Below are 13,974 nucleotides of genomic sequence, written 5' to 3' on the forward strand. Positions count from 1 at the left end.
AGATTTTACACAGAGTCAAGAAATAAGTATAGGTGTAGATGTATCCTTGTGAAATTTTAACCATACATTACTGGCTTTTCTGCCACAGATAACAAAACCCAGCACGCGAGAATGAGCTCGTGGATAGCAGGGGTTCGCCTCGATCCCATACACGACAGAGCTCTACCTAGCACGAGGCCACACTTGACCTGAGTGGTTTATCCCAAGTAGGACATGTGTCTAGTGTGGACGAAAAGAAGTCGATCCCTTTTCTAACAAGGATGTGGCAACTGATGGGTCAAAACATAAGTGGGTTGGTTAGAAGCTGGTAGGGGTGCTGGTTTGTAATGGGAGGTAGCTCGGGCAAAGCTTGTATAACTAAAATAAACAGCAGCAATTAAAAAGCTCTCACCGCATCCGAAACTGCAAGCGGCAAAATGAAGATATGGCTACTGGATTAAAAGGATTCATCTGCAAATGTCAGAGTACAACTGTTACACGTGCTGTTGGTATTTCTAACCCACATTTCTATCCCCTCCATTCTCTCCCTCACTGCCATCATAGGATCCCACGCAGGGTGATGAGTCCGTGTTATTCTCCTCCACCACCTCTATGTGTACAACACATGGCCTGCCATTTCCTCTTACATTCACACGATACTTCTCTCAATCACTGTGCATCTCCATCAGTAGCTTTCTCCTCTCCCGAGCTTATTTAGCTTTATCCAAGGCATATTTCGTTTATAAGTATTAGCTTTCATTTACATCATTAACCAGGGAAGGAGAAAATAATCTTCCATACACCCACCCACTAGCACTCACACCAGCGAGATATGAATCATTTAAGTATTTTGCTAGTGCCTGAATTGTGATCTTTGTTGTAATGTTCACAAGCTTATGTCAACCATGGAGTGTTAATTACAGTTATAGGTCATCGCTGTACCACATAACAATACCAATATATATTTACCTGTCCAATATATTGAGTATGCGTGGAGTTTGCTCCATTTTGATGTAAAGAATCTACTTGAAAATGAGATTCATTCAAATTTTGGAATTGTATATAGTGTGAAATGAAACCTTAAGGGCGCACAAAAGAAATGTAGTTCAGCTGCAGCAGAGCACGTTATAGGTTATGCCGAGTCGACCTGTTCACTGTCCTGCTGGTTCCAAGTCTTTAGAAGAACATCATCCAAAATAGTTAAGTTTTCAAATATTTTCTGGATGGCCTGTGATGTGGTGCTGCTCTCTGACACAGGCTCAGGTTGTTCCAGTGTCTGGGTCCCTGGACCCCCACTGATTTTGTTGATATGCATAAAAACAATGTTAATGTACACTATAAGTGCCAGCTTAACAATGAACTTGCTCTGCTACTGTTGATTCCACCTGCCTTACAATCTCTGTCAACCCTGAGCCAGAAGTATGTGGTCAAGAAGGCCCTGCGACCCAGTCGTGAAGCAACTGGTTGTCATATCACATGTGGGTTGACACGTAGCCAATAGACAAAAGTGTGAAACAGGAACGACCCAGATCAATTCCCCAGATAGGCAGCAATGCCAAAAGTTCCAAGGAAATTGGCCCCTAATAAAACACATTTGGCAGGAGGGGTAAATGCTCCCAAAACAACAGTTAGATGAGGTTAGGAACACACAGCCAATCAGAACACATTACACACATACCACACACTTCCCATGCTGGACTTCTGGACACGTTACCCACTGGCTCACACTACGTTCATACAATGTTGAGACCCCCTGCACACTATCAAATGGTCAGATTTGTGGCCTTGTGATTAGTCCTGGATTCCTTTTTTCAAAGAATGTATCCAGTCGTTTTATTGCACCTCAAGACAACGTGTAAAAAGACGCTCAAAGCTCTAACTTTGAGAGATAGTCATCAGACCCAGACTCTGTACTGTGCTCTCCTAGCCGTTGCGTTTGATTAAACAGACTGCTCCTGCTTTGCCAAAAGCATCTTGTCTTTCATTTATTCAAGGTAAATCTGCATTCAAGCAACAATCTGTCTACATGCATCAGTTGTTTGAAGTTCCAATGCTGAATCAGGTGGGGGGGGGGCAATCATAGGTTTCTGGTCACGGTATAGTAGGGAGACAGATTTTCGGCAGCCATGCAGGTCTTTTATTCTAGTTGGCTCTGTGGACTGGTTTCAGAGATGTTGAATTTTAAAGGAGATAACCAGTGACATATAGAAAGAGAAGATGACCACACTAAAAATCTTGAGTAATTTAACCTTCGTAGAATATTTGTCATGCAAGCAACTGTCAATAAAACAAATCAACAGAGATACATCAGCTTTTTAAACCTTTATAGCACAAAAGTTACACTTAAAGCAACTTACCATTATATGTTCAAGAAGGGAATCTATTGCAACTATATTATCAAAGTAGGTTCTGAAAAAAAAAAAAAGAGATAAGGGTAAACGTCGTCATTTGCTGGATAAAACAGGCTCTTTTGTGTGCACATTGCCCCAGGACGCAAACGTCTCGACTTAAATTCCAGGTTTAATTAGCGTGGCACTGACTGAACTTTCCTCTAGTGGAAGCTTGTTACCAAAACAACAAGCTCTGCCCACGTTTCTAAAAGCTAGCGGTGACTGCAGTGCTGACTGAACCTTGAATGTGAAGGAAAGGGCAGCCACCTTTACTGTTAGGTTAAACCTGTGTTTGCCAAAAACAGACTGAGCTTCTAACACTGTTCACACTTTCCTCTAAAGAGCTGTTGGTAGTGGTAATTCTAAATAACTGTGTAGAGGTTTCCACACAAATAGCCGTACAGAATGTAAACATTGCTTGGTAATGTGAAGAACTCTGATCATGTAACACCTTGGCGCATGCAGGAAAACTTCATCAGTTACAGTACTTTAGGGTGGGGTGAAAGTCTTTTTTTTTTTTTTTTAAAGTTGTCTTCCTAAAACCAAGTGTATTATACAGTAACTTTTGGTGCACCCAAGCACTCACCATTTGCATTCTTGTGACAAGATAGTTTTTGCTGAAGTCTGCAAAAGTGCCTGACTTTGCTATTACATTCACAACTCTACAGGGAGCAGGGAAAGGGCTCACTTTCTTAGCATAACCTAGATTCAACCAAGACCTCACCCGCCTTAAGTGAAAAAACAAAATAAGGTGGCATGCATAACAGATACTATAAAAGTCCCTAAAAGTGCTGACATGTATGCCTCCACTTTGTCTAAAGTGTAATAATATATATATAAATATATATATAATATTACACATGGGTAGAAACAGGATTACAAAAAATGGTTTCCCGAGTCATCTCAAAATAACACACTGTTTACAACTAAATTGGTGTATAGCATTTTATTTAATTCATAATCCAACACAAATAGGCACTGGAATAATCTAAAGCTCTGCATACAAAACAAGACCAGTCCTACGTACTAAGTTTAGTTAGATATATCCCATCATCACGAAATGTCCTTTTCTATTTTGGATACATTATCTAACATTCCTTCGTAAAAGTTCCATTGCACAACATTAACTGATACCAAGGCGACATCTTTTTCAGTCATGGGTAGGAAATACTTAAATACTAGTTACATATAGGGAAGTGCAGCATTAACACTATTTGTCAGGGTCTTATTGATCACTGAAAACTCATTCAGACATAGGCTTATTGTAAACACATGTATGAAATAACTTTCTAACCTTTCTAAAGTGTGACAGAACAATAGCTTTTTCTGTTGTAAATTCCACAGACCATCTGGATGTAATGACAAATTCACCTTCTCACAGGGTCTTAACAATGAGCGTACAGTATACAGTATGACACGAGATTCTTAATGAAGCGAAAAAAGGTCTGAACTGAGAATAACGAAATCTGACCTTCAAAACTGTGATACACCAATATCAGTACACTACAAATGCACAACACTGCCACTCTAGACGTCCGTGCAAATTCTGCAAGTTTGTCTGAGAATATCTGGTTTAAATTAACTTTACATTCCTATAGGGCAGTGATTCCCAACCTTTTAAACCTTTTAAATCGTGAGGACCACCAATGAATCGCTACTGGAAGCCGGGGAGCCCCAAGAAATGTGTACATTAAAATTTCAAACATTAAAACAGTAATTCACAAAAATACACAGACAAGTGCACACCAAAAAATACTCAAAGTACTAAAGGTATAATTATTTTAGATTGACAAAATATGCAAAAAACTAAAATGTTTAATGGGAAGGTTGGTGCTGCATCTCGGCGACGAACTTTTTAATGTTGGGTTTTGTTTTGAAAAGTTGAATCTTTGGGTCAGATTCTACATTTTCCAAGTAATTTCTGTATTACATTTTTCAGAGAAATCTTTTTCACACAAATATTTGATGGGGAAAGGAACTAAAACCTTAAGTACCATTCATCTCTCCATAGGCCCCCTGTCACATGCACATGTATTTCATTGGTTTTATAGTACCTCATACCAGTGAAGGGTATCAGAGCACTTTATATCACACACATTCAGAGACAATGAATCATGCATGTGTAAATCAGTGCACAGAACATGTTACATAAGGCAAAGAGAACTACAAGGTTTGGGATTCACATGTCATCCATACTGGTAGTCATTTTTTAAGAGCGCATGGTCTAGAAAAGCACAAACTCAGGATTCAGAACATAACACAAATAGAGGGCACGTGGCCATGTTGTTTCTTTTTAGCATTTCTTGACTTCTAGTCTTGAAAAGTCCTGAACGTGTTCCCTAGTGAAGTTCTGTTTTTACGGTGGGGCACTGCTGACTGCTACTTTTCTGGTGCTGAAATAGATGAATAATCTTAATACAGAACACAACCCAGAGGGTGGGAGGATCACAGTGAAATATTGGACTTTAAATGGATCCATAAATGTCACGATATCTCAAGACATTTGTTTTGCTACCATCTCAGCTGGACTGTCTCCAGGAAACAAATGTATTAGAATTTGAATACATGTCCTTAACGATATTTTGTGGAAAGTTGTACATATGTTTTGATGTGATAGAAGTGACTTTACTTTTCCCCACTGCTTCTTTAGAAGAAGTTGTGATAGTATGTGTGTTGCGAGTAGTGACTGTGTGTTTGAAAGAAGGTTTTTAACAGTATGTGCTGTATCTAGGTAATATGAGTTATATTACAAAAAAATAATTATGTTTGATATTTTTGAGATTTGATTGCTACAGTGTATCATATGAGTGATGAAAATTGATTTATTCTGTGCCATACACGTTTGCCTTTCCTGTATTCATTATTTGTTTTGCCATACACGTTTACATTTCCTGTATTCATTATGCTCCAATGAGTGTATTATCCATTAAGCCTAGTATGGCTGTCAACTGCTTACTTGGACTGTAGGCAGACATTTTATAGTTCTCTACATTGTACCCACCGGTTCATGGTGCCTGGCAGTATAATTTTTCAGGGCCCTCTTCTGAGTTGGTAATCTTATTAATATGACATGGGCTGAGAAGGACTGCCTGTGCAAAACCTCTGTGATAGGCGATATGTGATCATATTTGTTCAGTGTACTGATGAAATGAGCAGAGGCTAGTGGGATACTCTTTAGAGGGATCAAAGGAATCAGTAATACTGGGGAGCCTTGCAATATTTGGTCTATGTGAGATAGGTGCCTGGTCGGGATCTGCAGATGCCCATTTTATAAGTTGAGGATGATCTCATAAGAAGGATAAGAACGAGAGAAGTGTGGTGCATGGATTACCATGCCTCTTGAAGACAGTTTAACCATGTCACAATCTCCTGAGAGCACAAGTCGGGCAAGAGTTTCCCTTGTCTGTCAGGTGGGCATCATTCATGACTGGCTTGGTAACTGTTCTGATGCCATAACATTGAGATAAACAGTGGAACTTTCTGGGATAGCAGAAAAGAAAGGAAACCTGATCATTTAGGGTAAAAGTTAATTTGTTCCATATGACTTACATGGTGTCATGTAAATATGAAAAAGTATCCTAGTAATTAAATATACCTATCACCTCAAATCCACATACTAGAAACAGAGAATTCAATGAAAACAAATTGTTGGCACATAAAAACAAATATTCCGTGTAAATATTAGGAAGCATAACTGAATTACATAAGGTATTACAAATGTGAAAAGTGCAAGAATACTAGGAGGCATAACGGAATTACTAAAATACAACAAATGTGAAAAGTGCAACAGGACAGTGATATTTGTGAATCAAACGTTCAATAAGTAGTGAAGTACTGATAATATATGTCTAAAGAACCATGGCAGTCTCATTCATTTCCAAGACAAATTAAAAACTGCAGCGTGCTCTAGTAGATGGGGGTTGGGGCAGAAGAGCTTTGTTTTGTCCTTCTGTGCGTTATTATCAAATGGAAATTTAGACAGTTCATTGTTATGACTTTGTCGAGGTATCAACCCCAAAATGTGGTTTAACAGGTTCATTATCAGGACGAAGTGAAAGACAGCATATGAGTAGCAACCCTATGCAGGAGAGACGAGTAAACATGGTCCAACAGACGAAAAATATAAAAATAAAAGAGCCCCCCTCATGCAAGCAGCGTAACGTCTAAATAAACAGTAGCAGGTAGACAGCAAAAACACAGAGCACCTTTCAATATATGAGGGCAGCTGCACTGAAAGGTACTTTTTTGTTTTAAAATGGGAAACAGATGAGTAGTCTCCAGGTAAAGTGCTAAACTTACCAATCGTATAATTCCAGTAAGGTGTGGAAGACCACAAAAGGGAAACAGAAAAAAGTTAAGGCAATGCATGGGCTGAATGGAGGAAAGAATAAGATAGTGAGGGGAACTCCCAGTCTTGGTACAACCAAGAGCCGCCCTCAAAGAGAACTGGTGGTGTACGTATATTTCAACACACAGAAATTAAACTGATGTGGATTTGTTAGGTGCAAGAAGAGCTCAAAAACACGACTGAATTTTTTAAAAGGACTATGGTACAATCTGTAGCTGGATTGATAGTTGTGTGGAAGGTGGTCTGGGTAGCCCCGATAGATGATATGATAACTGGTCATGTCTGTGTGTTAATGGGGGTAGTCTCTGACAGAGTGCAACCATTGCTTGTCTAGGCTTGGTTTGGTTTGGTATAACGGGCAGAAAATGGAATGGACAATTGGATTGTGCTGGAAGACTTAATGAAATATATGGTGTGACGAAGTATTGCTCCCTATGACTTTTGGTTCTGTGGCACAATGCATGCATTTATGTGTGTCTAGGAGGCTGAAGAGTGCCTAGGAGTTTCAATAGTGCCAGTGTTATTTTGTATGATGAAGCAGCATCTTGGATAAGCTAAGTCCCTAAGATCGGTGATGTGGCAGGTGATGAGACTTCTGAAGATGGCTGTATGCCAGACAAAGATGGAGAAATAGCAGGCAGAGACTTCTGCCAAAGTGCTTGAGGTTCCGTACAGAGTACAGGGTAATTGCCAGATTGCCAATCTACCTGCAGTTTTGTCCATTATTGTGTTTCATGAGGTAGCCTGTGAACAGAATGTCTAGGATGAGTGTGACCTTACACAATGTTGCAGTGATAAACAGTTCATTTAGTCTGAGTGCATCTGTTGGAAATGATCATCTTTTGAATGGTATTCTCCCAGATTTTTGCCTTTTTTAATGGAACTCCATTTTGTTGGCCATAGTGTTGGCCACAGGACTCTGTACATTTTACTACTGCTAAGCAATGGTAAAATGCTTGTGCTCTTCTTTTTAAACATGGTAACATTTGCTTACATCTAATTGGAACATTTAATTTACTTATAAAACCCTAGTATATTTTACTACATGTACCTAAGGCCTGCAAATAATATGAAACAATTGGGCTGCAGCACCCATTGTGTCACTCTACCTAAGTAGCACTTTTAAACTTGTTTCCAGGCCTGTCCTTGCAGCTTTAAACTACTGTTACGACCTGGCAAAATAAGACTTTTGCTAGGCCAAATCTTCCTTTTCAATATTTGTAAATCTCCCCTCACATAGGCCCTAAATGCCTTTAGGCCAGGGCCATGGCATTTAAAAACTAGGATATGTATATTTAATGTTTTACATGTCCTAGCATTGAAAGACCCAGGAAGTCATTTTTCACTGTAGCAAGGCTGGCAGTCCCATAAGAAGGCAGTGGGTTACATTATAACAACTTATAATGCTTATTTTCAGTTGGGGAGCAGTTAGAAACATTGGTTCAATTACCTCTTTAAAAATAGTCATTTCAAATCAAATCCAACTTAATGGCAAAGCCAGATTTTTGGTTTAAGAAAGTTTTCATTTCCCTGCCTGAGCCTGACTGCTTTGTGCCAATCGTCCAGAGGGTTAAACACAGGTTTTAGTGACTTTTGTGATTCACCCCGAATAGGATTGTGATTATTAATATTTGAGGTGGGTTCTCACACCCCTCAACTAATATGACAATTTCCTACAGTCTTGTTTTGCAGATTAGCATGTCAATAGTGCCTACAGTGCATACTCAGAGCAGGACAAGTCTGCTTTTGCCTAGCAATATCTGCATGACTCATACTAGAGGAAAACGTGGCTCAACTTTGAGCTGGGAAATAAAAGATTAAAGATGCATCTGAAAATTATTACTGAGGGCTTCGGGTCATACACCGAAAACAAGCTGCGGGTCCAATACAGCACTTGAGAGAACTTTACCCCAAATACACTTGGATGGACTTGGCCCCTAGGGTCTTCTTGAATGTTGACCAGAGTGCTACCCGTTTCCCGTAAAGTTGAGATGAAGCTTACTCCTTTACCTTGTCTGGAGGTCTCCAGCCAGTCCAAGGACTCTTAACCTTTTAGATGTGGGTGTCGGCCACTGGCCGACGCCCACACTCCCTCCCTGGTGCGGGTCACGACCAGTGGCCGACACCAGGGAGGGGGTTAAAAATCCTCCGGTGCAATGCACCGGAGGATTATTTTATTTTTTTACTGTGGGAGACGCGGAAGAGCTTCTGCGTCTCCATCCCACCCCCCTCACGCCCCGCTGACGTCACAGTTTTTCCCCTCCGGAGAAGGAGAGAAGCAGGTAAGCGTTCTCTTTTTCTCCGGTGGGGAAAAAAAGGCCAAAACGGCCTCCCCAGATGCCAGGGAGGCATCGATGGAAAGGGGAGGCTCTCCCCTTTCCATCGATGCCTCCCTGGCACCGTTTCCTGGCCATGGATCGCAGCGCGGCTGCGATCCATGGCCAGGAAACGCCCCTAGGCACCAGGGATCTTCTTTGGGGGGGGGGGGGGGGGGGGGTCGGCCCCCTTGTAAAAGGGCCGCCCCCTCCCCCCCCCCGGGGGCAATATTTATTTATTTACACGGTTTTGGGGGGCGATCGCGCCCCCCACAATATAAAAAAAAGTTTAAAAAAAAAAAAAAAAAAAAAAAAAGAAAACAAAATGGCGGGTTTCGGCCCTTGGAACACGGCCCGACCCCAGGGGGAAAAAAAAAACATGTAGTTTTGCCGGGGGGGGGGGGGGAGAGAAGAAAAAAAAAAAAAATTGTTGGTGGTCAGCCCTTAGGGTGACCATCAATGGGGCCATTTTTTTTTTTTATACAAGTGTGCTTTGCCAAGGGGAAGCACACGTGTATAAAAAAAAAAGGTTTGTGACATGAGTGTCTTGTTTTCTCTCTCTCTCTCATATATATGTGTATATATGTATACACATATATATATATATATATATTTATATATATATTTATATATATATATATTTAGATATATATATATATATATATTTTTTTTTTTCAGGACAAGCATTGCAGCACCCATGTGCTGCTTTTCTGACTTGTTAGTGTGTATCTGGGCTTCTAACAACGCCCACCTCACGCCCGTCACTACCACTCGTTCGTGGGCTTGCCCTTCAAAAATCCTTTGATTACATTGGAAAATGATTTACCTTTGTCCCTCCTTGGGGAGGTTTTGTTACCGCCTTGGCCATCGCCCCTGGTACATGGCTAATTGCACTTTTGCGGTTACGTTTAACTGCGAGCGAACTTCTTTTCCTTTTGTGTATCTCTTCACATGATGCTCATGGTGGCCGTGGCGCTGTGAATCGGCTCTCTTATGTGAAAGAGTTTAACTTTCAATTATCAATTTATGTGGCAAGAAAAGTTGGGTTAGGAGTTTATAACGCTAATAGCTCTAACTCGAGCAGATGCGAGACCCATTGCATTGTAAATGCTTGTTATTCTTGTGTGTGTTGTTTTATAATGGTGAACAATTTCACCGCACTCCACGAGGACCGTGATCAAGACTCCTTGGTGAGTTGAAACACGTTGGTGGTTATTGACTGCAATAAAATACACATTTATTTGTACCTCGTGGAGTGCGGTGAAATTTTTCGGCATTAGATAATTTCTAGATTGGTCTTCTCTGTCACTGGGCACCGGCAGTGGAGTGTGCCGCCCAGCAACCCTTCAACCACTTTGTTTCTAAACATATATATATATATATATATATACATGCAACACAAATTGGTTAAAAAGATTGTTGCGAAGCGCACTCCACTCTCTCTTTTCTGTAGTGGCAGTTGCCATAAAGTAGCTGAGTGGATTAGTAAAGGCAAGCGTTACCTTGCTGGGTAGTACTGAGGGAATTAGAAGAGGAGGTAATGGGAGGCAGAGCACCAAAAATGACTGTTGCACAGGGTGTGTGGTAAGGTGAAGTAATACATTCTTTTTTTGTTTTTTTCAGTGTTTTTAGAGAATCTGCAGAATTGGAGAAGAAGCGAAAGTAAGGTGACGATATTTCCTGTAGTACACAACAACCATACCCACAAACAATTTTGTGACTATCTGCCTTCTACGTAGGCTAGTAATTTAGAGGGACAGTTTAGCCAGTTGCAGAGATGGAGTCTCGTTGGATGACTGCTGATCAAGCCCTAGCTCGGGTTATGGAGGACAGTTCTGATGTAGGCTCAGACACTGAGACAGCAGACACTGAGACAGCATCTGAGGGAGAGGACAATGGGGCAGATTCTGGGAGTGATTTTTCAGTCGGCGGAGTCCCATCTGACGACACCTCTTCCAGTGAGTCTGAAGGAGACAATGACGACATCCGTGCTGTCCCTTCGCAAGCACATTCTGGGCAGCGGGACCACATTGGGTTAGCCGAACCCAGAGAGCACGTGCCTGCTGCCGCAAGCACAGAGAGAGTGCTCTCTTGGCAGCCCCCCTGTTTGGTTCAGCCCCAAATTCCACCTTTTACTGGTGACGCTGGATGTAAAGTCGATACAGCTAACTTTTTGCCAGTCGACTACATCTATCTGTTTTTGGATGTTGACTTTCTTCAGAAAGTTGTGCAGCAAACAAATTTGCGTGCAGACCAATTTCTGAGGGAGCGCGGAGGCACTCTAGGGCCCCGTTCTAGGGCACGCCAGTGGACTCCCACTTCGCTGGCAGAGTTGAAGATATTTTTGGGCCTTACGCTCAAAATGGGGTTAGTGCAGAAACCCACCTTGCAGTCCTACTGGACGACTCGCACGGTTTGGGTAACTCCCATCTTCGCACCATACATGAGCAGAGATCGTTTTTTGCTACTGCAGCACATGCTGCATTTCAATGACAATTCTGCTGCATTGCCCCGGGACGATCCAGATCATGACAGGTTGTTCAAAATTCGGGCTGTCGTGGAACATTTGTCTGCCAGGTTTCCAGAGATCTATACTCCTGGAAAGAATATAGCAGTCGATGAGTCCTTGATCCTGTACAAAGGACGGCTGCTTTTCATACAGTACATTGCGAGCAAAAGAGCTCGCTATGGCATAAAGCTGTACATGCTGTGTGAGAGCTCTACTGGCTATGTGTACAGCCTGAGAGTGTATACAGGGAAGGATTCTACCCTAAACCCTGTAGGTTGCCCTCCCGCGTTAGGTGTCACAGGTAAGATTGTATGGGAACTTGTCCAGCCACTTCTTCACAAACGTTATAACCTTTATGTGGACAATTTCTATACAGGAGTAGAGCTGTTCAGTGAGCTCTACAAAGCTGGCACTGTGGCCTGCGGTACAGTTCATTGTAACCGCAAAGGATTCCCGCGGGAGATTGTTTGCAAGAAGCTCCAGAAATCACAGAGTACTGCATTGCGTTCTAACGAACTGCTCGCAGTCAAGTTCCTAGATAGGCGTGATGTATACGTGCTCACTACAATTCATGATGAGAGCACTTCTCCCATCACGGTTTGGGGTCAGATGGCCGAAGTCCACAAGCCCATCTGTATACTCGATTACAATAAGTACATGGGTGGAGTGGACAAGAACGACCAGGTTCTTCAACCATACAATGCGTGTCGTAAAACTCGCACTTGGTACAAGAAACTGTTTACCCACCTGATTCAGATGGCAACATATAATGCGTATGTTGTTTACCGTCAGACAACAGGAAGACTCATGACTTTCCTTGACTTCCAGTTGTCTGTAATTGAAAGCCTCACTGCTGTTACAGAAGAAGCAGCAGCCTCCACCTCATATGTTCTGGAGGATGTGGCAAGGCTGCAGGAGCGACACTTTGCTGATCGCATACCTAAAACACCCAAAAAGGATTGTCCATGTCGTCGCTGTAAAGTGCACTCAAAGCATGGAAAGCGGCAGGAGAGTCGGTATTACTGTCCCCAGTGTCCATCACAACCAGGCCTCTGTATCCCTACTTGCTTTACGTTGTATCATACTAAAGCAAAGTTCTGGGAAATCGACTGAGGTTGAGCTGCTGTTGGGTAATCCTTTCAGTGGCAGTGCATGGATACCGAACGTCCATGGGCCACTGCTTCGTTAGGCAAGGAGCCACAGAATTTTACTTCATCATGGACTTCCTTTTGGCGTGGTCGGTGTTCTGTTCAATTAACATGCATTTTCTTCCCCCTACTGCATATACTAGTGGACAGAACATATGCCACATTGCCACGGAGTACCCTTTCTTCACCTGCATGTCTACCTTACTTTCAACTGTAGATATGCTCTCTCAGTTCGAGGAATCACTTTGTACGGCATACTTGGAAACCCCCAACTTGCTTCCACAAACTAGTATAAGTTCACTTGGCTATTATACAGGATTAGCCAGGACTCTGATGAGAACAGAGACATGGATGGGTAAGGAAAGCTTATGGTGGGAGTGCCTTCACAGGGTTTTTGCACAGTTAGAAGGCAGATAGTAAAGGTAGTACAGATGTACATCATCTACACCTAGGGATTCAAACCCATTGGTGCCATCCCAGCACTGAAGGAGAATGACTTGTATAGGTCAGTGTTTGACCTGCTTTTCATGTTCATCCTCCATCAGAACTTAGTAGATGTTCAGTTTGCTGTATAAGTGCATTATAGTCACATCACTGCACATAATGTTGGCTGGGACATATGCTACGTTCTCATGGACTCCCCTATGTACCAAACACTACCCTTTTCCATAGCCTATGACCTTCTCTTTAGGGAACATCATGAGAAATCCCCAGCATGTCTCCCTTAGTTTCAAAGGTAGATATGCTCACTCAGTTCGAGGAATCGCTTTGAACGGTATACTTGGACACCCCCAACTTGCATCCACAAACTGGAAGGAGTTGGATTTAGCACAGAGTGCGCGTTAAAGGCGCATGAAAAACATGTCTTCCTGAGCCTCAGGTGGCTGTCACAGGAGTCATTAGTAAAGATTCGTTACGCATGCATTTGGTAATGTTAAGGAAGAAGGAGGCAGTTACTTGACAGGTGGTAAAATGTAGTCAAACTTATTCCGTTCTGTGGCGTGTGAATGTGATGGGCCCTTGTCTGGCAGCGGTAAGTTAATGTGAGTGCAGTGATTGGTTGGATTGGGCCCGTGGCTGGCGATATGAAAGGGTTGTTTGTTGTGTGTGAATGGCGTGTGAATGGACCATAAAGAGGTTGGTGCCTGGACGCGGCTTTATGGCCCACCTTCAGAAGGCTTGGTTTCAATATTCAGATACTTTAATAAGTAATCATGCTTTGAAACCATAATTTCTGGAGGTGCTAAAACCAACCAGTGTGAGTGGTGGGTTAACTTTAACAAAC

General features: G+C 42.1%; 1 protein-coding gene across 2 annotated transcripts in view; it reads right to left on the reverse strand.

Moving 5' to 3' along the window:
* The window catches only part of PDE10A (phosphodiesterase 10A), a 1,332,617-nt gene that overhangs the window by 466,903 nt on the left and 851,740 nt on the right, over positions 1-13,974 (reverse strand). For both annotated transcript variants that reach the window (XM_069235310.1, XM_069235309.1), the window contains exon 10: positions 2,337-2,388. In XM_069235310.1, the coding sequence (XP_069091411.1) occupies positions 2,337-2,388 (52 nt within the window). The remainder of the gene's footprint in view (positions 1-2,336; positions 2,389-13,974) is intronic.

Source organism: Pleurodeles waltl, chromosome 5 (genome assembly GCF_031143425.1).
Source record: "Pleurodeles waltl isolate 20211129_DDA chromosome 5, aPleWal1.hap1.20221129, whole genome shotgun sequence".
Lineage (NCBI taxonomy): Eukaryota > Metazoa > Chordata > Amphibia > Caudata > Salamandridae > Pleurodeles > Pleurodeles waltl.